Source organism: Gobius niger, assembly GCF_951799975.1.
Source record: "Gobius niger genome assembly, chromosome: 3".
In the NCBI taxonomy this organism is placed as follows: Eukaryota; Metazoa; Chordata; class Actinopteri; order Gobiiformes; family Gobiidae; genus Gobius; species Gobius niger.
In genome coordinates this window covers 25,245,184-25,266,846 of record NC_136854.1, presented here as the reverse complement: position 1 = coordinate 25,266,846, position 21,663 = coordinate 25,245,184, and the positions used below count along the sequence as shown (strand labels likewise).

Sequence of the window (21,663 nt, the reverse complement as noted above, 5' to 3'; positions counted from 1 at the left end):
CATTCACGAGCATACATTGATTTTTGCATATGAACTCTTCATACATAGGCTACATCATATTAAAATAAATACACTACCCCCAAAACAATAAATATAATACACTTCCGGGTAATGTGACAGATAAGCCCCGCCTCCATCTCCTCAGAGCAGAAAACACTGGACTGCGTTGGACTCATAGTTGGACTCGGCTGGACTTTAGTTCATGTTGCGTAAGGTTATCGGAATAAAGAGCTTCTTTAATCTAAAGTGGTCATTGCAGCTTTCATAGCATTTCGTGTATATCGACACAATGAATCCTGACATCCTTAAAGAGCGACGGAATGCTACTTTCGACGTCGAGAAACTCACTTTTATTTTGTATGAAGGGCCCGAAAAGACCAAAAGAAGACGAGAAATTGGTAAGAAGTCAGATGCACATTGCAACACGACACTCGGTGTTGAATCATTGAAAATAATGTTATGTTGGGTTATCTCATGTTAGGAGTTATTGAAGACTTTTCAGCGAGATGAAATGGCTAACCTAGCTTAGCATCTCATGAAGTGTTATTCAACTGCTGTCATCCATCTCCAAGCATTTCTTTTATTATTCACGAATAGTTGGTGTTTTGTCAACTCGCCTACACAAAAATGAATTCAAAGTCTTCAATTAATTTACAGGAGATTTTTAATAAGCCTGGTTAATGTAGCTTTTCGGATAAAGGTTACTCAAAGTGCCTTTTGTAATGCATTATCCAGGAACAGGTTGATTGAGTACATACTGTCAATGATTGATGGTCAATAAACAGTAACAATTATTTTAGAACAGAATATACATTATGAACTCCGAGAAATGTCATAAAACTAATTTGGTTCAGTTATCGAGGTCATCAGTAGTTTTAAGTCAACTTAGAAACATCTGATTTATACCATTAACGTATATAATATTGCGTTGACTTAAAAAAAAGAAAAAACTTGAAGAAACCTAGTACACAAGTCGACTATTTAATATTCAAGCTTTCCATTGGTATATTAGGGAATGCGCCCAAAATGTTTTCTGTAATGTGTTAAATAATAATAATGATTTGTGTGTAGTTTTTTGTTGTTGTTTTTTTCAACTAATATTTCAATAATATATTTCAGAGTCGCTGGTTCTAAATGATCCAGACTTTGCTGAAGAGGATCCAAACTTTCTGTCTCGCAGTGAGCGGTACGATCAAGCTGTAAGAAAGAGTGCCCAGATGATTTTGAAACTCCGAGAGTATGGTATTGCAGATCCAGAGGAGATTTACTTCTATAAAAGGTAATCATATCATATGAATTAGCACACAGCCCATACAAATGCTTACAAAATTATGGTTTGTTGACTATACACACCTGGGGCCACATTTATAATGTCTGCTCATGCTCTACACAGGGCATACGCAGGCATAAACCTTATTCAAATAAACTTAAACTTTGCACCAAACTTATTAGGCGTGGAACTTTGCTCCATAGCAGCTCTGACATGGGCTCCAAGCACAGGGAGAAATGCAACACATGCTGAAAGGTGGAGAAATTACTGTGAAAAGAATCAGATTCAAACTTCCTCATTCTAGCAAAATTCTGACAAAAGTTGGGACAATCCCAGAAAAATATTTGTCTGGATTTATGAATCATTGACTGGACACATTAAAGGAATAGGCCACCGTTTTTACATACTAAGATATGTTCTTACCTAACCTTAGTCGAGTTAATATATACCCGTCTGGTCTTTGTCCGTGCGCTCTGTCAAGCAAACGGAGCACATACGCAGCCTCTCCCACATGTCATATAGCATATACAGTTAATAAGGCCAGTATTATAATGTACGCTGATGACGCCACTCTGTTTTCCTCGTCACCCACAATATCTGAGCTGAACAGTACCTTACAGCATGAGCTCAACCTGGCAGTGAAGTGGGTCAAAACGAATAAATTGGTACTTAACACGTCTAAAACTAAATGTATTGTATTTAGCAAAAAGTGTGTTCAATCAGACGCCAATGCTCTTCATCTGTCACTAGGGGGAGCACTAGTGGAGCAGGTCTCAAAAGTAAAGCTGTTGGATGTCAGACTGGATCAGTCATTGTCTTGGTCCGATCAAATTAATCATATTGTTGGTATGATGGGCAAAGGTATAGCTATGGCAAAGAAATGTTCTGCTTACTGCCCAACTCCTGTTCTGAAAACTGTTGTCCAAAGCATAGTATTGTCTCACCTACTGCCCTATAGTGTGGTCCAATGCTACACAAAAGCATCTTCAGAGACTTCAAATTGCTCCGAACAGAGCAGCTCGAGTTGTGCTTCACTGTCCTTTCCACACTAATGTCCGTGAGATGCACAAGAGACTGTCTTGGTTAACGGTTAAGGCCAAACTACAGGCCAGTCTCCTCATGTTCATGCACAAAGTTGTGATGGACAAACAGCCCAGTTTTTTGTTTAACAAACTCTTATTCAGCGGGTTTGGCCACAGATATGTGACTCGCCAAGTGACGACAAACTCTTTGGTTGTTCCCAGACCCAAAAGTAAGTCAATGAAAAGAACTGTTCTGTACAGAGGAGCAAACGCCTGGAACGCGTTTCCTTTAAACATCAGAAATACTAAGAGTAGACCACACTTTAAGCTGAAGGTAAAAGGTCAATTAGCTCAGTACATGTGAGCATAGTCACCGTGTGTTATATGTGTCCTATAAGGTTGTATGATTATATGAAATGTGTAACATTCATGTATTCTATTTTAATTGTTTTGTAATTTTATATTATGTCAGGACCCCCAGGAAGACTAGCAACCACTTTTGGGCGCTAATGGGGATCCTAATAAAGAATAATTAATAATAAGAATAATATAGCTCCAAAAAAGCTCACGATAGAAGCTACCAAGCTCTTCCACGTGTTCCCTATTTAAATAAAGTTACGTGAAGTGTTTTCATGCGAAGTATATTTACACAGAAATGTAACATGTCGATTTTATAAGCAGATAAAAAGGGGTACTATATTGTGAGGCGTAATGATACGAGGAGCACAGCGTCCGCGCAGTAACTCCTAAAGACTTCCCCGCTCACTTCTGTCAATAGAAGCTGCGTGACTTGTAGAGAGCTAGCAGAGAACAGTTGAAGAAGCGTGAATAACTTGTGAACAATGGCTTTTACGTGCATCGTGCCGGGCTGTGATAACAAGCAGAAAGTATATAGTGTAGTAATGTTTCACAGATTTCCAACTCACCCCGATTGACGACACAGGACTCAGGACCTCTACCATGAGGTAGGAATGCGCAGCACTTTCCCAAAATACATTTTCTGCTTGTTGTAAAAGGCTCTCTACAAGTCACGCAGCTTCTATTGACGGAAGTGAGCGGGGGGAAGTCTTTAGGAGTTACTGCGCGGACGCTGTGCTCCTGTATCATTACGCCTCACAATATAGTGCCCCTTTTTATCTGCTTATAAAATCGACATGTTACATTTCTGTGTAAATATACTTTGCATGAAAACACTTCACGTAACTTTATTTAAATAGGGAACACGTGGAAGAGCTTGGTAGCTTCTATCGTGAGCTTTTTTGGAGCTATGTGACATGTGGGAGAGGCTGCGTATGTGCTCCGTTTGCGTGACAGAGCGCACGGACAAAGACCAGACGGGTATATATTAACCCGTCTAAGGTTAGGTAAGAACATATCTTAGTATGTAAAAACGGTGGCCTATTCCTTTAAAGCAGTACTAAGTAACTCATGCCCCTAGAGGCAGATGTTTTCCTATCTGTTTTTACTGTGAAGCACTTCTGGATCCTGCTCAAAAAGTGTCTGTGAAAAGCGCTATACAAATAAAGTTTACTTACTTACTTACTTACCATGAGTGCCACTGCAGGTGTTGTAGCATGTTGCGTTTTTTTTTTACTTAATTGTCCATGAGAGTAAATACTACGCTGACAGAAAAGACAAAGGGAGAGAGGGATATTGTACATCCAGTTACACAGTGGAGATAATTTGTTTAAGTGGTGCCAGCCCACAGTTAGCTTTGCCCGTTAGCCTGTTAGCTTCTTCGTTGGGATGCTGGTCTATCTGTCCGTTGTCACCTTGAATAATAAGATTAACGAACAATCTTATTACTAACATCACCAGATAATACTATGAGCAATCTTATTGTTCATAATCTTTTATTGTTTAATTTTCATCAATGGAAAATTAAACGATAAACTTTACTAACCCTTGAGTCTTCGTAAAGTCCACTCATTATTGGCTTGTTTAGGGACTTTGCATTGTCCTTTTTATGATGAAACAGAGGTGCAGAGAGGGCGTGAAGTGATTTGGGTTCCTGTGCACAGATTCCCACAGCACAGACTGACCACCATTAATCAGTGTTTCTCACAGTATGGTGTATTTTTTGCTGTTTGTCTTATCAGGGCACGTGACATTTATGAACTATGGTTGTTCCGATTTCATGCTGATGCTACAGATTTTCAGGTTTTGGCGAATACCTGAACCAAAGAGCTGTCCGATACCATATTGTGTTTTTGGAAAACAGCATGCAGTTGTTTACCGTACATAACGCTCACATCAGCTTAAAAACTGGCTTTGCACTAAAGCATCTAATTAATACTATACATTTATGTCTCCTTTTATTGCACATTGGCTAAACTCTGTATTGTGGTACTTAATCATGCATAGCCTGCTCTTACCAAGGTATTGGAACAACACTATTATGAACCCATGCGTGCCACTCCAATCCCGCCATATGCACAAATCTGTTGAATGTTGAATTTCTTTGTTCTGTTTGATAAAGTTTGATAAGGCTACATGACTACATGGAAAGGTGCTTCAACGCACATCAACCGTGGGGCTGCAGAAAAGGTGCATTGCAACCTCATTCGAAAATGTATGCTTGGCACCCTCCGTTTTAGTTCCATCACAATGTACTTTAGTGACTCATTGGAGACTCTGATACACCCCCGGTCAATTTGTTCTGGAGCTGGTGCTGTTTTAAACTTTGATTGTTATTTCACATTACCGAGGCTATTTTCAAAGACAGAAAATTAATTAGTTTCTCTCATTGTTCCTGCAATGTTTTCTAATTATAGTTTTTACTAATTGTGTTTGCAGCATGTTAGAGTCAGTACCTGCACCCTAAGTTGATCTCAACCTAAATAATGTACTATATTTACATATCTAAACAATGTGTCCTTCCCTCTGCACAGTATGATAACAGGCCACCACCACGAGGCTCTGGGGCTGCATTATGTCATGTTCCTTCCAACCCTGTACAGCCAGTGTGACCGAGAGCAGTCCAAGAAATGGTTACCTCTGGCCACGTCCTTCAAGGCCCTGGGCACGTATGCCCAGACTGAACTGGGCCATGGTTAGTCCTAGAATTAGCCCATTTGGTTTCATTTTTTACATCAATAAGATTATGATAATGCCTAATTTTCTCGATATTAAATTGATATTGTTAGTTACTTGCTACTTATTAATAAGTTTGTTGATTGAAGAAGTAGGGCTGGGCTGAGATACAAATTCCATGAGACGAGACTGGATTCATGATTTGTTACAAAAAGTGCAAAACAATATATTATCTAAAAATTGGTGGATATGTATTTACTAAATATTCCTTTAAGTACCTTTTTAAGCCGTCTGCGTGAAGTATATTCAATGTAGTCGAGTAAGATGAATGTATTAATCTACTCAGGGACGAAAAATCTTGTGGCACAAATCTTGCCACAAGATCAAATGCCACGTTTGATCTTGTGGTATCAAGAAGTATCAAGAAGATGCGAAGTATCAAGAAGATATGAAGATTATCTTCTTGATACTTCGTACAAGAAGAGTATATTTTGTTTAGAGCAAGCGTCAAATACATGTAGTGAATAACAGTGACGGCTCAAGGTTCTTTTTAACAAGTCATATCTTGTAGTACATTTATTTTATTTTATTTTTTTTTAGAAAAAGTTGATTAATTGGAGGGGAGGGTAGTGAGATATCTACATCCATTTGAACTAGTCCATTTGTGTTTGACAGATCTTAATCAAATAGTTCTTTGTGTTTGTTCTAATGATAGTGACGGTTCATGAGCTTCACTGTCCACTAACCTCCACTAACACTTTCTCATCCTATTCCTGCCAAAACTTAAAAATTAAATCAGATGGAAGTTATAATTTCTTTGATATATTTCTACATGTCATGTAATATAATGTCGTTTTTAAGACTTTTATTTAAATTAAACCAAAGTTGTAAATTAGTAACACATTCTTTGTACATTTTCTAGAAATATGTCTGAGTATTTGTTAATAATAGTGTGGTTTGTGTTATGTAGGTATGAAATTATATAATACAGCGTATTTCATAAGGTCGTCTGCCTATACAAGTGCCATTTACTTTTCACTTGGGTAAAACCATCCGCGCTCACTGGTTTGTCTGAATGGTCCCTTTTCAACTGTGTGTAATCATTGTTTAAAATGAATGAGATTTTATTGTATTTTTGTTTGTTTCAGGACAGATCATGACAAATATGCATGAAGTGATCATTTGCTAATTTGTCTTATTATTGACTGTTTTCTGTCTCTTTTTATTTCAAATAGCTTTGCTTATTTATCTCCAGAATGCAGATATTTTGGTCGTAAATTTTCCTTTAGCTTTTATGGGTGCACCCTCCTGAACCTCGTCCCCTACGAGTCTACTCGTTTAACTATATGCCGTATACTGTCTACGTATTAAGAAAAGACACTGACTCGATCTGCTCTCACTTCTGTGCAGACCACTTTAAAGGAACAGGCCACCATTTTACATACTGAAATATGTTCTTACCTGAGCTTAGACAAGTTGATACGTACCTGTCTGGTCTTTGTGTGTGCGCTCAGTCACGCAAAACGACCAAAGATGTTGTTAGCATTTGGCCTCTCCCAATGTATTCCTATAGCTCCAAAAGGGGTGAAGTGAGAACAGACCACGCTCTTCCACGAGCACGCACAAAGACAAGACAGGTACGCATCAACTTATCTAAGCTCAAGTAAGAACATATCTCGGTATGTAAAAACAGTTGTCTGTTCCTTTTTAAGCTGGATTCAAGCATCTGAAACAATGTGCTCAGTATGCACACAAAATGGTTGAACAGACCTTATATTATTATTATTATTATACTAAGTGAAAACATAAATGAGGTCAGCAGCAGCAAAACAAGTCAAAAGTTTTAAGGACTACATCCAGTCTATAAAGATGTCTCACTCCTGATTAAACTGATTAAACCTGATTAAAAGAGCAGTACTAAATAACTTGTTTAGCATAATAAATCCTTTTCGTAGTCTCTCTGGGGGTAATACAAGTGTTAATGGTATGATTGGGGGGTCTTTCATCTCCCCCTGGTGTCTCTGGCCAGAAAACCACAACTGCAACTTTGCTGCCTCATTTGTCAAATAGAAGGTGAATTGTGTTATAGGCAGCAGCAGTATTTTTGTAGTTTTGTAGAAGTATGTGCTTTGTAAACTGTTTTCAGGATGCATTTGTTTTAATTAATGCATAGTTGCATCCTGAAAAATGTAAAACTTGGGTGCACTGGAACAACCAACCCAAAATATCAGTCTGGAGTATGATTTGGCATTTTCTGATGGCAATTCACAACCTCTGTTTACTTCCTCTTTCTGGTCTTTCCCACTTCTATGTCTTCTTTGCTTTTTTACACTTGTGCTCCGTGGCCCAGCTCTGTGCACCCTGGGAGATCAGAGCCCTTGGATCTTCATCTAGGGATGTTCCTGCCCACATTGCTCAACCAGGCCACCCCAGAGCAAATGGACCGTTTCTTCATGCCTGCCTGGAATCTAGAGATCATCGGCACTTATGCCCAGACTGAGATGGGCCACGGTAAAATTATGTGTAGTACCTACTTGTTGTAGTACTACTGTAGAACTTTGGGCTAAAACATGTGCATTTATTCTGTACATGTTTAAAATATTTTATTTTATTAGCTAAAATCACCCCTTCCCTTCAAGCTCAGATTTGCACTTGAATATTTTTTTTACTTGCATGCCGTAGTGGTGTGAATTTGAAAAGAACTAACATTTATGACAAGATCTGTCGAACACAAAAAAATCTTAGAGCAGAAATGGATTTAAGCTTGAACATTGAGCCTATATTTTTAGGTATACCTCACTACATTTTGTTGTCGTTAATTTAGTCTTTGAACTCTTCCAAAGGTACTCACCTCAGAGGCCTTGAAACCACAGCCACCTATGATCCATCAACACAGGAGTTTGTCTTAAACAGTCCCACGATTACCTCCATCAAATGGTGGCCCGGAGCGCGTGAGTTCATCTACATCCTCTGCATAATCTATTGACACCTTACCACAAATCTTAAATCTGTTCTGTTGTCTTCATCTGGTTGTAGTTGGGAAGACGTCAAACCATGCTGTTGTTTTAGCTCAGCTTTACACTCAAGGAAACTGCCACGGTCTCCATGCTTTTATTGTACAACTTCGAGACATGGACACGCATAATCCCCTACCAGGTAAAAAACGTTACCAGCCTGTCTCACATGAACAAGTTGTTACATAAATGAAACATGTTTTGGTTTTGTGTGGCTTTAGGTATTGTTGTTGGAGATATTGGACCCAAGTTTGGCTTCAGTGAAGTAGACAATGGTTTTTTAAAACTTGACAATGTACGGATTCCAAGGGAAAACATGCTGATGAAGTATGCAAAGGTATTGTGCATGTGTGGAAAATGTTGATTATGGCATATGAACGTCAACAGGACATAGTTGAAATACACGTTGTTTTTGAGCCTGATTTATTAAGCCAGGTGCTAAGTTGTGAGTAGTAAGCCTACTTAAAATTAGCAAGTGCCATTTTGTTGGTGTGTTGCACCTATTAGAAGTTTGCTGCGTGAGTTTGGCTTCAGTGCACAAAACCACTGCTCTTATTGCTGACTGAGTGCCTCCACAGTGCTCCAGGGCCTGTCAATTAAAACCTCAGGCTTAAACTTTTTAATTCTACAGCACAAACACCAGCGTGGTTAAAAATATGATATCTTGCCCTGCATTGTCACATGGGCCATAGCTATTTTTAGAAAAAAAAACATCCATATCTGGAATGGACAACCTGCAGGAAACTGTGATCAGTGCAGGTAAATACAGACGATAGTGTATGCAAGTGTGCAAACGTTTAGTAAATCAGGCCCTTTGTTGAACACAAATACATGCAAAAGTACATTTGTCATTTGCATGTATTAAATATATATTTAAAAAAATCTGTGGCATGCAGAATATATATGAGGGGAAAAAAAGACCTTTTACTCAGAAGCGGTATACTTTTATGTGCCTTTTTAAAATCCCTTTATTCAATACATATTTTAAGTATGAAGTAAACGAGTTTTGTTCCCAATAGGTTGAGCCAGATGGCAGCTATTTGAAGCCCCCCAGTGCCAAGTTGACTTATGGCACAATGGTGTTCATTCGGTCATTGATTGTTGGGCAGTCTGCCATTTCCTTGGCAAAGTCCTGTACAATTGCCATTCGCTACAGTACTGTTCGTCACCAGTCTGAAATACGTTCAGGGTAAGTCCTAACTTCAATCTCAAAAGCAGCAAATGCCAGTCTGATTAAGAATATTCATATTTCTGCAGAGAGCCAGAGCCCCAGATCCTCGACTACCAAACACAGCAGTACAAGTTGTTTCCTTTGCTGGCTACAGCCTATGCATTCACGTTTGTTGGTCAGTACATGAGCCAAACCTATAACCGCATCTCTGGAGACATTAACCAGGGAGACTTCAATGAACTGCCAGAGGTATGCAACACACTAAAAGGATACAAATAAAATGGTGCTACTTTGTGGAGAACTTGAGGCATTGAGGCACAGACTTCAAGGCACTATACCTGTTTTTTCCTAGTAGTGAAACAATTTTTTTATAATATTTAAAAAAAAAATTGGTATATTGTAAATCATGGCTGCATCTAAAAAGTGTAAATAAGCTTAGGAACCTCTTTATTGTTGACTCGGACGTACGTCATCGTCAGCCGGGACGAGACAATGACAAGAGTTTCTGTGACAAGTGTTCTCTGTGAAGAATTGGGATGCCACAAATGGTTAGGAATGAGTTTGGACCACAAGTGATTTTTGAAAAAACAGGTATAAGACCTTTAAGACACCAACTTGTGTGTTGATCATTGGATTTGACAAGATACTTTTAATTTTGTGGTTACATTTTTTGATCATTACACAACAATGGCAAATTATTAAATGAAATGAATGTGTGAAGCAGTTGATTGGGATTTGATTTTTTATATGTCACAGGTGCTAGTTGAAAATGACTGCTCTACAGTGTCTTGAGTCTAGTACAAAACAAAAACCACACTGAATAGATCTGTGAAGAGTTGTGGCTTACCTAATTTAATGAGCAAAATTACTTTTTTGTCTGTGACCGCAGCTCCATGCCCTCTCTGCTGGACTGAAGGCCTTCACCACATGGAAAACTAATTCTGGCATTGAGGTGTGCCGCATGTCGTGTGGTGGACATGGTTATTCCCGCAGCAGTGCCTTGCCTGATATTTATGCAGAGTTCACTCCCACCTGCACATATGAAGGGGAGAACACGGTTATGATGCTGCAGACCGCAAGGTACATGCTTACAAAAACACTGATCCTTTCTGCATTGTATCCTGTAATACTTTAACTAACTTTTCATATAATGTCAGATACTTGTTAAAAAGCTACAGACAAGCCAAAGCTGGTCAGCAGCTCAGTGGCATCGTGTCATACCTGAATGAAATGGAGCAGCGCCAAGTCCAGGCCCATCCGGCTTCTGCCAGACCAACTGTGGTAGACATCAACGACCTGAGTAACCTTGTGGAGTGCTACAAACAACGAGCAGCAACGTAGGAACAATGGAAATATTAATTAGATAATGATTTCCTAAACTAAACCTGTTGGTTCTTAGCCTCGTTGAGCTGGCAGCCAGAAGTATCCAGCAGGAGTTACAGAAGAGGAGAAGTCAAGAGGACGCTTGGAACAACAGCGCCATTGACTTAGTCAGAGCCTCTGATGTAAGTCTAGATCCATCTGACTTGACTTTGTAATTATTTTAAGCACAATTGTATTTATTTAATCGAGATGTACAATTGCTGAGACTCATTTACCTTTTCCAGGCCCATTGTCACTTTGTTGTAGTGAAGCTCTTCACAGAAAAGCTCAGTGAGATCGGAGACACTGCCATACACGCTGTGGTGTCGAACCTGGCTCTGCTGTACGCTCTGCATGGCATCACACAAAGCTCTGGGGACTTTTTACAGGTCGGTAGTGCGAAACATGAGTCCGATGGATGCATCAAAATTTCCTATTTTCTTTTTCTACATATTGTGGGATGTCTTTCAAAAAGCAAATATTTATTTGTATTGACGTTGATGGTGCGTACAAACCCGTTCTGTATTCGTTGAGCTGGGGGTGATCCTGTCCTCAGGATACTCTACAGTGAAATAAATCCACAACCTTTACTGATAAACATAGATGTACAGGTCTAAAGGTTAAGGTATATTTCTCCTCTGCATTTGACCCATCCTTCAATTCCACTGGAGCAACCCGTAAGGAGCAGTGGCCGATGCCTGAGCCAGACTTCAGAATTGTCTTGAACATGTCACCTGTCTCAGTTGCCTTTGCTCTGAATGAAACAGAAGTTCAATAGTATCTGCTCTTGGTCACTGACATAAAGCATTGTTTATAATCAAGAGAAAATGTGTATTTTCTTCCAGGCTGGACTGCTGACAGGGCCTCAGATGCTGCAGATTTCCGTGCGTATTAAAGAGCTCCTGTGCCAGCTCAGACCCAATGCTGTTGCACTCGTGGATGCCTTTGATTTCCATGACAAAAAGCTGAATTCAGTCCTGGGACGATATGACGGAAATGTCTATGAGAATCTTTTCGATTGGGCTCGGAGGTCACCACTTAATGCCACAGAGGTGACTATACCTTTATTAAGACACAGTTTTCTAAGCTGCCCTATGAGAGTCTTTTCGTACTAACTGTAGATTTTTCCTCCTCAGGTCCACGAGTCCTTTCACAAGTACCTGAAACCTCTGCGCTCTAAACTCTGAGGTTTGAGCACATTGATGCTGAACATAGTCTTAACCTTAACAGTGTGAGTTAGTATTGATAAACACTAATGGTTATCAGCATCCTTTGACTGATTGTTAGGATTTTGACATGAAGTAATTACACAATAGCAGGTTGAAATGTGTAACGATTTCAAACATTTCAAGTTACTATTTTTCAACCATAACTCCTTTTCTAATAATGGATGTAACAGTCGCAGGTCTACTGTAACAATCAACATTAATTAAAAAGCATAAAACAAAATCTTAATATCACAGGACTTCTGGCATATGATGATTTTTAGTGGATCTGTGATCGATTTTCTATTGACAGGAAACATTTTCGCTATGTCCTGGTGTATTAGCATTTGAGAGGAGACTTACATACAAACTAAATTAATACAAGACCAATTAAAGAGAGTGAGGCAGACATATTGTTAAAAAACACAAGCATTCCTTTCAATTTCGTTTTTGGTTGGCGAAAATTACTTGTCTTTTCTGGGAGCGGGCTCGCCTCTCTTCAGACGTGACTTGTAACGTTGCTGGGAGCCTGACATCGCCAGCACATCTCCACTGAATTGTTGCTGCTTTGCTTTTGACTACAGGTCGACAATCATGAGGTTTAAAAACATTAGCTCTTCTTCCAAATGCTTTATTTTGATTTACTCACATTTTGTCTGTGTCATGGTGATCATTAGAAGCACTTTTTTATGTTTTGCAAAGGTTGCTTGTGTCTAATCTTGAATGCCCCACATTTGTTGATGTAAAATGTTTGCACTTTGATGATTTACCGAATAACTTGGAAACTATTTCACTTTTTAGGTCGGTTGTAGTTACAGCCAATGAATCCACTGTTCAAAGGTTATTCATTTCACTGTTTATTTCTTACATGCAATACACAATAAGGTAATGCAATGTTGGAGCTATCACGATCAGAAACATGCCTCTACTAAAACACACGTACATTCATAGCAAAGCAGCAAGTTGCCATGTGCCTCTGTTAAATTAGTTGTTTTAAAAAATAAATAAATATCTAATTAAGCACTGTCTCATTGCATTTCCGTTGTTAAATGTACATTGTTTTGTTGTAAATGAAAATGTAGAAATATAAAAATAGTTTTGATTTAAATTAAATTTGAGTCTACTTGTACTTTGTTTTTGTACTTGCTGACTAATATAAATGGTACACATTATTAAAGATTTTCAACCAGACTCGTCTGTATAATACAGTGCCTCTCGAAAGTACTAATACACTTTGAACTTTTGCACATTTTACAGATTTATTTTTTATTTATTTTTTCTAAAAGTTCACAACTTGCATTAAATTGTCTTTATATCATTCCTAATGACTGCAGAATGTGCACACCTTACCCAACAATTAAATAGAGGCCACCTGTGCGTTATCTACTCTCAGTATAATTACAGCTGTTTTGTGAGGGCCTCAGAGCTATGGTCGGAGTGTATTGGTCATTAAACATCATCATGAAGGCCAAGGAGCACCAGAGAGGTCAGGGATAAAGTTGTGGAGAAGTTTAAAGCAGCATTAAGTTATACAAAGATTTCCCAAGATTTGAACATCTCACGGAGCTCCTGTTCAATCCATCATTCGGAAATGGAAAGAGTATAGCACCACTGCCAACTTACCAAGACAAGGTTGTCTACCTAAACTAACAACCCGAAGAAGCACTGGTAAGGAATGCAACCAAGTGCTGTACTGCCGCTGAGCTGGGGGAACCGTCATGAACGAGTGGAAGAAGAAGGCCATTATTGAAAGGAGGCCATAAGAAATCCCGTTTGAAGTTTGCTAGAAGTCATATGGAGGACACGGCTCCATGTGGACGATGGTGCTTTGGTCAGATGAGACAAAAATTGAACTTTCTGGCCCAAATGCAAAACGTTTTGTATGGAGCAAACCTGACACTGCTCATGGTCCTGAGTGCACCATCCCCAATGTCAAATATACAGGGGGAGCATCATGCTGTGGGGCTGCTTTTCCTCAGCGGGGACTGGGGAGATTGTAAGAATAGTTGGGAAGATGGATGGAGCCAAATACAGGGACATTTTGGAGGAAAACCTGCTGGAGTCAGCAAGAGAACTGAGGCTGGGGCGGAGATTCACCTTCCAGCAGGACAATGACCCGAAGCACAAAGCTAAATCTACAATGGAATGGTTTAAAAAAGAAAAGAAAAAAAAATTAATGTATTAGAATGGCCCAGTCAAAGTCCTGACCTAAATCCTATTGAAAATCTGTGGAAAGACTTGAAAACTGCTGTTCACAAACGCTCTCCTTCTAATGTGACAGAGCTTGAGTTGTTTTGTAAAGAGGAATGGGCTAAAATGTCAGTCTCTACATGTGCAAATCTTGTAGAGTCAGACCCCAAAAGACTTGCTGTTATTGCAGCAAAAGAGGGTTCCACAAAGTATTACTAATTCATGCTGTATTGTGCACACGACTTTTCGGTTTTCTACTTTTTGAAAAATAACAATCATGTATCATTTTGCTTTCACTTCACAGTTGTCTGTTACTTGTGTGTGAACTTTCAGTAAAAAAATCAAAATAAAATGTTTATGATTGTAAACATGACAAAATGTGCAAAAGTTCAAGGTGTATTGGTACTTTCGAGAGGCACTGCATTTGCTGGACAGAAAAAGTGTTTTCATGGTTTAATGGAAGGTTAAGAGTAATGATTAACAAGATAAGATAAACTTTATTGTCCCACGAGTGGGAAATTTGTCTTGAGCCACCCATGTTGTAACCAAAAATCAATACACATAGAATCAGAATAGTTTTTATTACCACTGTTTGAGAACAGGTTCACAAACTAGGAATTTGACTTGGTACAGATGTGCAACATACAGTATAACACAGAATTTAGATATAAATAAGATATAAAACTTTAAACAATAAGGACATAGGCATAAAGAATATTCAAATAAATAAGATAAAAAAATAAAAAGTAAAATATGGTAAGACGACAACAATTTGACATAGAACAACAGCGGGATTGTATAGCTGTGTAGGTGCGTAAAGTGATAAACTGATATAAGTGATAACGTGATAGCAGCGGATCGAAGTGTGGACACACCACATAGTGCAACAGGGCAGATTACGTCCATGAGTCTGTAACTAAGCTATTCGGTCTTGTTTTTCTTCGTGAGTCTGATGGCGAAGGAAAAAAAAAAAGTGATTTATGGGTCTGAATGGACTGTAGTCTCCTTCCTCACGGGAGAGGGCTGAATAGTCCGTGTCCAGGGTGAGAAGGGTCAGCTGATCCGACCCACATGCCTCCGGATCCTGGAGTTGAACAGGTCTTGGAGAGATGGAAGCTCACAGCCAATCACCCTCTCAGCAGCACACACAAGACGTTGCAGTCGGTGCCTGTCCCGGTCTGTAGCGCCGGGGTACTACACGTGATGGAAGAGGTGAGGATAGACTTGATGATGGCTCTGTAGAACTGCACCAGCATCTTGGTCAGCAGAAGAACATCCTCTGCTGGGCTTTCTTGATGAGGGAGCTGTTGGTTGGCTCCCATTTGAGGTCCTTGGTGATGGTGGTACCCAGGAAATGGAAGGAGTCCACGATGGAGATGGGGGTGGGAGAATCTGTCAGGGCGAGGGGGGACAGTGGGACTGTGTCTTTCCTGAAGTCCACGATCATCTCCACTGTTTTCTGGGCGTTCAGCTCCAGCAGGTCCACCTCTCTCCTGTAGGCAGACTCATCAGAGTCTGAGATGAGCCCGATGAGGGTGTTGTCGTCTGCCTTGATCGGTTTTCCGGACTGGTGACTGGAGGTGCAGCAGTTTGTGTACAGGGAGAAGAGCCAGGGGGAAAGTACACAGCTCTGAGGAGTTCCAGTGTTTGTAGTCCGAGTGTCCGAGACGATCTTTCCCGGCCGCAGAGATGAAGCCCCCGTAAGATTTGTATTATTTACAATCTGACGCAAACTCAGCCACTAAACATAAGACGTTTTATCTCAGTTACTCAGTGGGCCTGAGAGAAAGGCAAAAAAGAAATGTTAATAATCATCAAAATTAAAATAGCAGAAAATAGTTGTTTAAGGAGTCGCTCTATCTATAATAATTGGCTCGGTCATTCTTGACCACCTTTGGAGGTGTTTCCCACTTTGACCTTGGGGTTTCCAGCCCATACTCTGCACAGATGTTCCTGTACACTATACCAGCCACTTGGTTGTGGCGCTCCATGAAGGCTTTCCCTGCCAGCATCTTACACCCTGCAGTTATGTAAAGCTGGATTGTCTCATTGGCCCCTTTGCACAGTCTACACCTGGGGTCTTGTCTGGTGTGATAGATCTGGGCCTCTATTGCTCTGGTGCTCAAGGCCTGCTCCTGTGCAGCCATGATGAGTGCCTCTGTGCTGTCCTTCAGTTCGGCTCTGTCTAGCCATTGGTAGGATTTCTTGATATCCGCCACCAGTTATGTTTCGGTGGTACATGCCGTGTAGGGGCTTGTCCTCCCATGACGGGACCTCCAGCAACTCATCTTCTGTTTCCCATTGTCTGAGACATTCACTGAGCACAGGGGCGTCGGACTGGGGGGTAAAGGGTACTGAGTACCCAGGGCCCAGAGCAGGGTAGGGGCCCTCAAAAATGCTGCATAAAGCGTTCTGTATTGTACTTTCTAAGTTTCCTCATAATTGATACTATAAGTACTGAACATTACCGGACTAAAATACAATGGTTGCAACATAGAATTTTGCACAAACAATAATGATTGATAATATCTCAGGGCCCTGACACCCCATTAAAAATGTGCCAAATGGTTCAGCCCACACACGGCGTTCAGCACTGTGCGCTTCAGCTCAGCAGTGACTTTGATGAGGTGGACTCTAATGTAATGACACAGAGCTGAGACAGATCTTAGTCTGGCCTCGCTCTAATGTTCTTTTATTTAACACACGCCTGTTCTAGCGGACCTTAGAGGCAACTTTAGAACACCGGTGTGTGAGCTGAACCATTTGGCACATTTTCAAAGGGGTGTCAGGGCCCTGAGATATTATCAATCATTATTGTTTGTGCAAAATTCTATGTAGAGCAAACCACTGTTATGTGGTCAAACAACATAGAATATGAAATGTGAATTTCATATGGGGGGAGGGTCCACCAAGATAGTTTGTACCCAGGGCCCAGAATTTGGCGCTACGCCCCTGACTGAGCACGTCATCTGTTGGAGCCTTGTCCTTGATGTACTTATTGGATCTTGGATGTTTCATTCTGGATAATAGCTCTCACACTCAATATGCTTAAACAAAAATATTGTAGTTTTAAATCAACAGTCTACATTAATAAATAAAGTCCTATAATTATTTTTGCCAAAATACTGAAATAAAATGTAAGCGTCTCTTTTTTGGTCAAAAATAAATATAATGGAGAAGTATTTTCTTTCTGCTTTTAGTCAATTCTCTTATTCATTTATTTTCATTTTCCACTTTTATTACGGCCTGCATTATTTTTTTTCTTGATTCTTCTCTCCAAATGCAAACTACAGGCTGATGGTTAGATCTAAGCCATCATTGATTGGCTCATCATGCTCAGTTTCTGAGCTGTTAGGAGCAGCTGCTGATCGTTTTGATGAAATTGAACAAGGCAAGTTTGATTATAAATATATTCATAAATAAATATACATTTTCAAATATTTCTTGGTTACAAACACTTAACATGTTATAACAGTGGTACAGCGTTTAGTGACTGTAGTGTAGCTGGTCAGTTCATACACTGTAAGCTGAGCCAAAGCAGCGGTGCAAAAGCCCATTGAGTGCCGGGAATGTGCCCTGGAGCAGGAAGCGTGGGGATCCATGGATCTCTGTCACCTGATCTCTGTCAAACATGGGTGTTTCCTCTTTTTTATCATCATGTTTTACTTTTGTTCAGTTACTTTGGTTGTAATTCTTTAGTTTGAACACTAGATGGAGCTAAGACAGGAATTGAGCATTAGGTTGATGAGGTAGCCTAACACATATTTTTTGTACATTTCTGACATTTAATTTGATGTAGCCGAGTATATTTTAGTGAAGTTAAGCCAAATATCAAGACACAGTATCCATTAAAATAGATCTTAATAAGTTATGCACCTGAATTTATAAAAGTCATTATATTTTACAGTGGGGGGCCCGAGTTGTTGGTCTGGTGATTTTGGGGGTCGCAAAAAGTTTGGGAACCCCTGTTTTAGGATATTATGGCCGATACAAAGAAGGACTTTAGGAAATGGAACAGACTCCATGTTTGTATCCACCTTGCATATATTCTCCAAGTGCTACAACACATAGTTTTAAGAGTCTGTTTCATGTGTCAGTCTGTAGAGATTGTTTTCTGGGTGAGACACAGGCCCCGCCCACTCCTCGTACAGTATTAGTCACTGTTTGCCAAGAGTTATAAACGGTTGAATTTAATCAATCAGAGTGAGCTAAAACCATAATGAATAAAACTTTGCTGTTTGTCCTATCACTTAGTATTTAGCAGAACTTAGGTTTAGGAAAGTTTTGTTATGGGAATCACACTCCTTGAATGGGTCTGGGGTGTGATGCATGCTTTATGGTTAAAAAACATATTAAACAGTAACAAATAGTTCACTAATTGTTTATTCAACAAAAAATGCAAAAATATAATTTCAGAGCTAAAGTTACCACTGAAAGTTACCAAAAATGCATCGGGAAATTTGTCTGTCCCATTGATAGGTTTTAGTTGTCTGCAGTGTCTGTAGATTCGAGCTGTGTTGTCGTCCTCTTTTGAAAGAACCGTCTTTGATCCTGGATTGCTTTCTGAAGAAGAGCAACATTTATTCCATCCACGCAGTTTAGAACACGGGCACAAATCACTGCTCGCTCACCTGTGCAATAGAACGTATATTAATATAAGGCCACTTTAAGATCAACATTTATGCAGCGACTATTACCTTTTTTTTCTAATTCTCCGAAGACCATGTACTGGGCACCAATTATTGCATCAAACGGTTCAACAAATCTGGTATGAACAGCAACACAGTGGTCCTTGGAAGAGTGTTGTGCTGACAGTGTGGCCATGGACTCTTCAGGTTCATATCGGATTAGTCTGAAATAACACACATTATATTACATAAACATTACATTTCTGAATCTTGGTGTTTTTTTTATGTTTCATTCAATGACTGTATCTTTCGCTTCAAGTGCATTTAGGTTGCACAAACATATCTGTCCCTTTTTTGTGGGATACCGTTAGGGGAGTGTATCACTTTTTCAATATCGGTCTTATGCAGACATGTGATTAGAGGCTGCTGCTAGAGGTCGCCATATTGATGCCAAGTCATGTTAGTCGAATTTAACCGATTGTCAAGTGCATTATATGCAGTGGTTCTCTAAATGTGATATGTGTACCACTGGTGGTACTTGAGCTTGTTCCGGTGGTGGTACTTAGGTCCTCTCCAAGTTAGTCTTGATACATTTTTAATTGTAGATCATTTCATTGCTTTAGTAATGCATTTAAGTTATGTGTTTTCTATGTTTTTTTTTATTGTATTATGATGTAGTTGATTATGGAGAACGGGGTGGGTTGGTTCACATAAGATTTTTTTTTCTTTTAGCTTTACTGCGAAGGCTTTCAACATTTTTCCAACATACTAAGTATGCACACTTGGGGAGGGTTGTGTCACTATTCTGAGGTTTGGACAATAACATTTATTTATGACAGGAAGGATGATATCTTATAGAATTGTTCTTCACATGGAAGTTTATTTTATTTTTTAAACAAAAAAGTGTGTTCGTCATTACTGAACTTGATAACCGCAGATATCTACAGGAAACATAATATATAGAGCAGACCTGTCAGTACCTCCCTACAGATAAATAGGGAACAGCATGCGAACAACAGTCTGGATTGATAAACAGAAGATCCACAGACCATCCACCCCTTCTCTAATCACTCCTCAAAGTTGGACACTTCAAAGCAGGACTACACTCTGAATCAAGTGTGCAGAATTATTAAGCAGCCATTTGCCCTCACACTACCAGGGGCACGAAGCCCCTGACAACATAGCTCTTAGGATCATAGGGTGCTCAAACCCCTCCACCACGTTAAGGTGGCAATTCCAGGAGAGGTCAGTAGGGATCTTAAGACTTTCAAAATCTTAGCTTTTGTGTCTTGATAATTAGTGGCTGTGTATACTCTTAAACACCTTGTACTTCTGGACACTTCAGGTCGGTTACAGCTGCTGAAAATGTCAGCATTGGCACAAAATGGAGTCAGCACTTTTCAGATGTTTTTTCTTCCCATTTTGTGTGTGGGAAAAAATGTGTGGAAGGTGCTGCTATTAACCAGTGTTGAGAAGCTAATAAAGGCACACACCGCAATGGCAACGTGTTTTCTTTTTGACAGATGAGATAGCTAAATAATATTTCTGCACTTGATTCAGAGCATGGATCTACTTTGGCCAGGTCTGTGATGAGAAGCTTCTTTGTATGAAAAGCGCTTTATAAATAAAGTTTGATTTGATTTGATTCATTCCAACACACTTTCTGTTTTACACACTTAGGAGTCTGAAAAAGTTATGGTGGAAACGGTTGATATTTGTGTGTATTTGACCTTGTAGTGACCCGGCGGCTGTATGAGTGGTTAGCATGGCACCTTTACTTTCCATCTCTCTTCACCAACAAAACAATTTGTTCTGGAGCGTTGTAGAGACCGCTGTGATGGAAAGTCAAGGCACAATGCAGACCACTCATACAGCCGCCGGGTCACTACAAGGTTAAGTATACACAAATATCAACTTCTTTTCCACATAAAAAGTTGCATAATGCACCTTTAAAAACAAACACTTTAATAGAGTTCGGAAATGTGATGTCACTAAACTAATGGAGATTTTAAAAGTTAAAATACTGTAGTTATTGTTCACATTAAAACACCTGGACACCACGGTGAGTTAGATGGATTTACCAGCAGTAACTCAGCAGCTTGTTCCACGGCTTTTTTCCCCCTACACTTGTTAGTCTATGGAAATGTATGTTAACAGCTGCAAAGATGGCGGATCTCCATGGTAACTGTGGAATTTCCCGAACTCAGTATCACTTTAATCCAATCCACTTTATTTATACAGCACATTTAAACAACAAAACGTTTCCAAAGTGCTGCACAATAAGACTCTACCGCTAGATGAGTGTAAAACAATAACAGTTTAAAAGAATAAATATAAATAAAAACTATAAATAAGAATAAAACTCTTATTAATAGAGTTTATTCAACAACAAAAATGCAGAAATATAATGTTTGAGGTGTTACAGCCAGACGGTTACGTGCAGGTTACGTCAGTCGATTAGCAATAATAATAATCAGGTCATTACTTATTTCTGAGGCGTGCCGTGATCATAAATAATAGAAATCTGGTGGTGATTGTTTGTTTGGGAGTTAGTTCTGTCGTTGTACCCACTTGCCAAATGTTCTCAAAGAGTCTCCTTCTTGTACTGCTCCAGAGATGATTTCCCAGGGAAGACGATACACTGTGGCCGAGGGCAGCATTTTAAACTAAAAACTAAGACAATTGTGTAAGATAACGTTTCGCCATGGCTACAAGATTACAGTTTTACCACTTCCGGGTTTCCGCCTTACCGGATCGTAGCCCCGCCC

At 39.6% G+C, this 21,663-nt stretch overlaps 2 protein-coding genes across 4 annotated transcripts; one reads left to right on the top strand and one right to left on the bottom strand.

Moving 5' to 3' along the window:
- The first annotated feature begins 184 nt into the window (after nt 1-184).
- acox1 (acyl-CoA oxidase 1, palmitoyl) lies at nt 185-12,568 on the top strand. 3 transcript variants are annotated; one of them, XM_079553813.1, is made up of 14 exons: nt 185-398; nt 1,120-1,279; nt 7,676-7,836; nt 8,169-8,276; nt 8,362-8,481; nt 8,561-8,676; nt 9,359-9,528; nt 9,597-9,759; nt 10,400-10,590; nt 10,668-10,847; nt 10,910-11,015; nt 11,118-11,261; nt 11,718-11,924; nt 12,009-12,568. In XM_079553813.1, the coding sequence occupies exons 1-14, from the start codon at nt 290-292 to the stop codon at nt 12,057-12,059; spliced, it is 1,986 nt and encodes a 661-aa protein (XP_079409939.1). In that variant the 5' UTR covers nt 185-289; the 3' UTR covers nt 12,060-12,568. The 3 variants fall into 3 exon arrangements, with proteins under 3 accessions (XP_079409939.1, XP_079409940.1, XP_079409941.1); XM_079553814.1 differs by lacking the exon at nt 7,676-7,836 and adding an exon at nt 5,184-5,344; XM_079553815.1 differs by lacking the exons at nt 185-398; nt 1,120-1,279 and adding an exon at nt 5,210-5,344.
- Nucleotides 12,569-18,664: 6,096 nt separating this feature from the next.
- ten1 (TEN1 subunit of CST complex) lies at nt 18,665-21,655 on the bottom strand. Its single transcript, XM_079553961.1, has 3 exons — nt 21,467-21,655; nt 18,965-19,119; nt 18,665-18,898 (listed from the first exon to the last, which is right to left on the bottom strand). Exons 1-3 carry the CDS (start codon nt 21,553-21,555, stop codon nt 18,750-18,752), a joined length of 393 nt encoding a protein of 130 aa, XP_079410087.1. The 5' UTR covers nt 21,556-21,655; the 3' UTR covers nt 18,665-18,749.
- Nucleotides 21,656-21,663: the final 8 nt, after the last annotated feature.

Excerpts from the sequence above, each read along its gene's own strand:
- acox1 (XM_079553813.1), top strand. The coding sequence starts at position 290 with ATGAATCCTGACATCCTTAAAGAGCGACGGAATGCTACTTTCGACGTC. Across the intron at positions 7,837-8,168 it reads CCAGACTGAGATGGGCCACG|GTACTCACCTCAGAGGCCTT; the intron begins GTAAAATTATGT and ends ACTCTTCCAAAG. Across the intron at positions 11,016-11,117 it reads ACTTAGTCAGAGCCTCTGAT|GCCCATTGTCACTTTGTTGT; the intron begins GTAAGTCTAGAT and ends TACCTTTTCCAG.
- ten1 (XM_079553961.1), bottom strand. The coding sequence starts at position 21,555 with ATGCTGCCCTCGGCCACAGTGTATCGTCTTCCCTGGGAAATCATCTCT. Across the intron at positions 19,120-21,466 it reads TCTTTGAGAACATTTGGCAA|ACTAATCCGATATGAACCTG; the intron begins GTGGGTACAACG and ends GTGTTATTTCAG. Across the intron at positions 18,899-18,964 it reads CGGAGAATTAGAAAAAAAAG|GTGAGCGAGCAGTGATTTGT; the intron begins GTAATAGTCGCT and ends TCTATTGCACAG.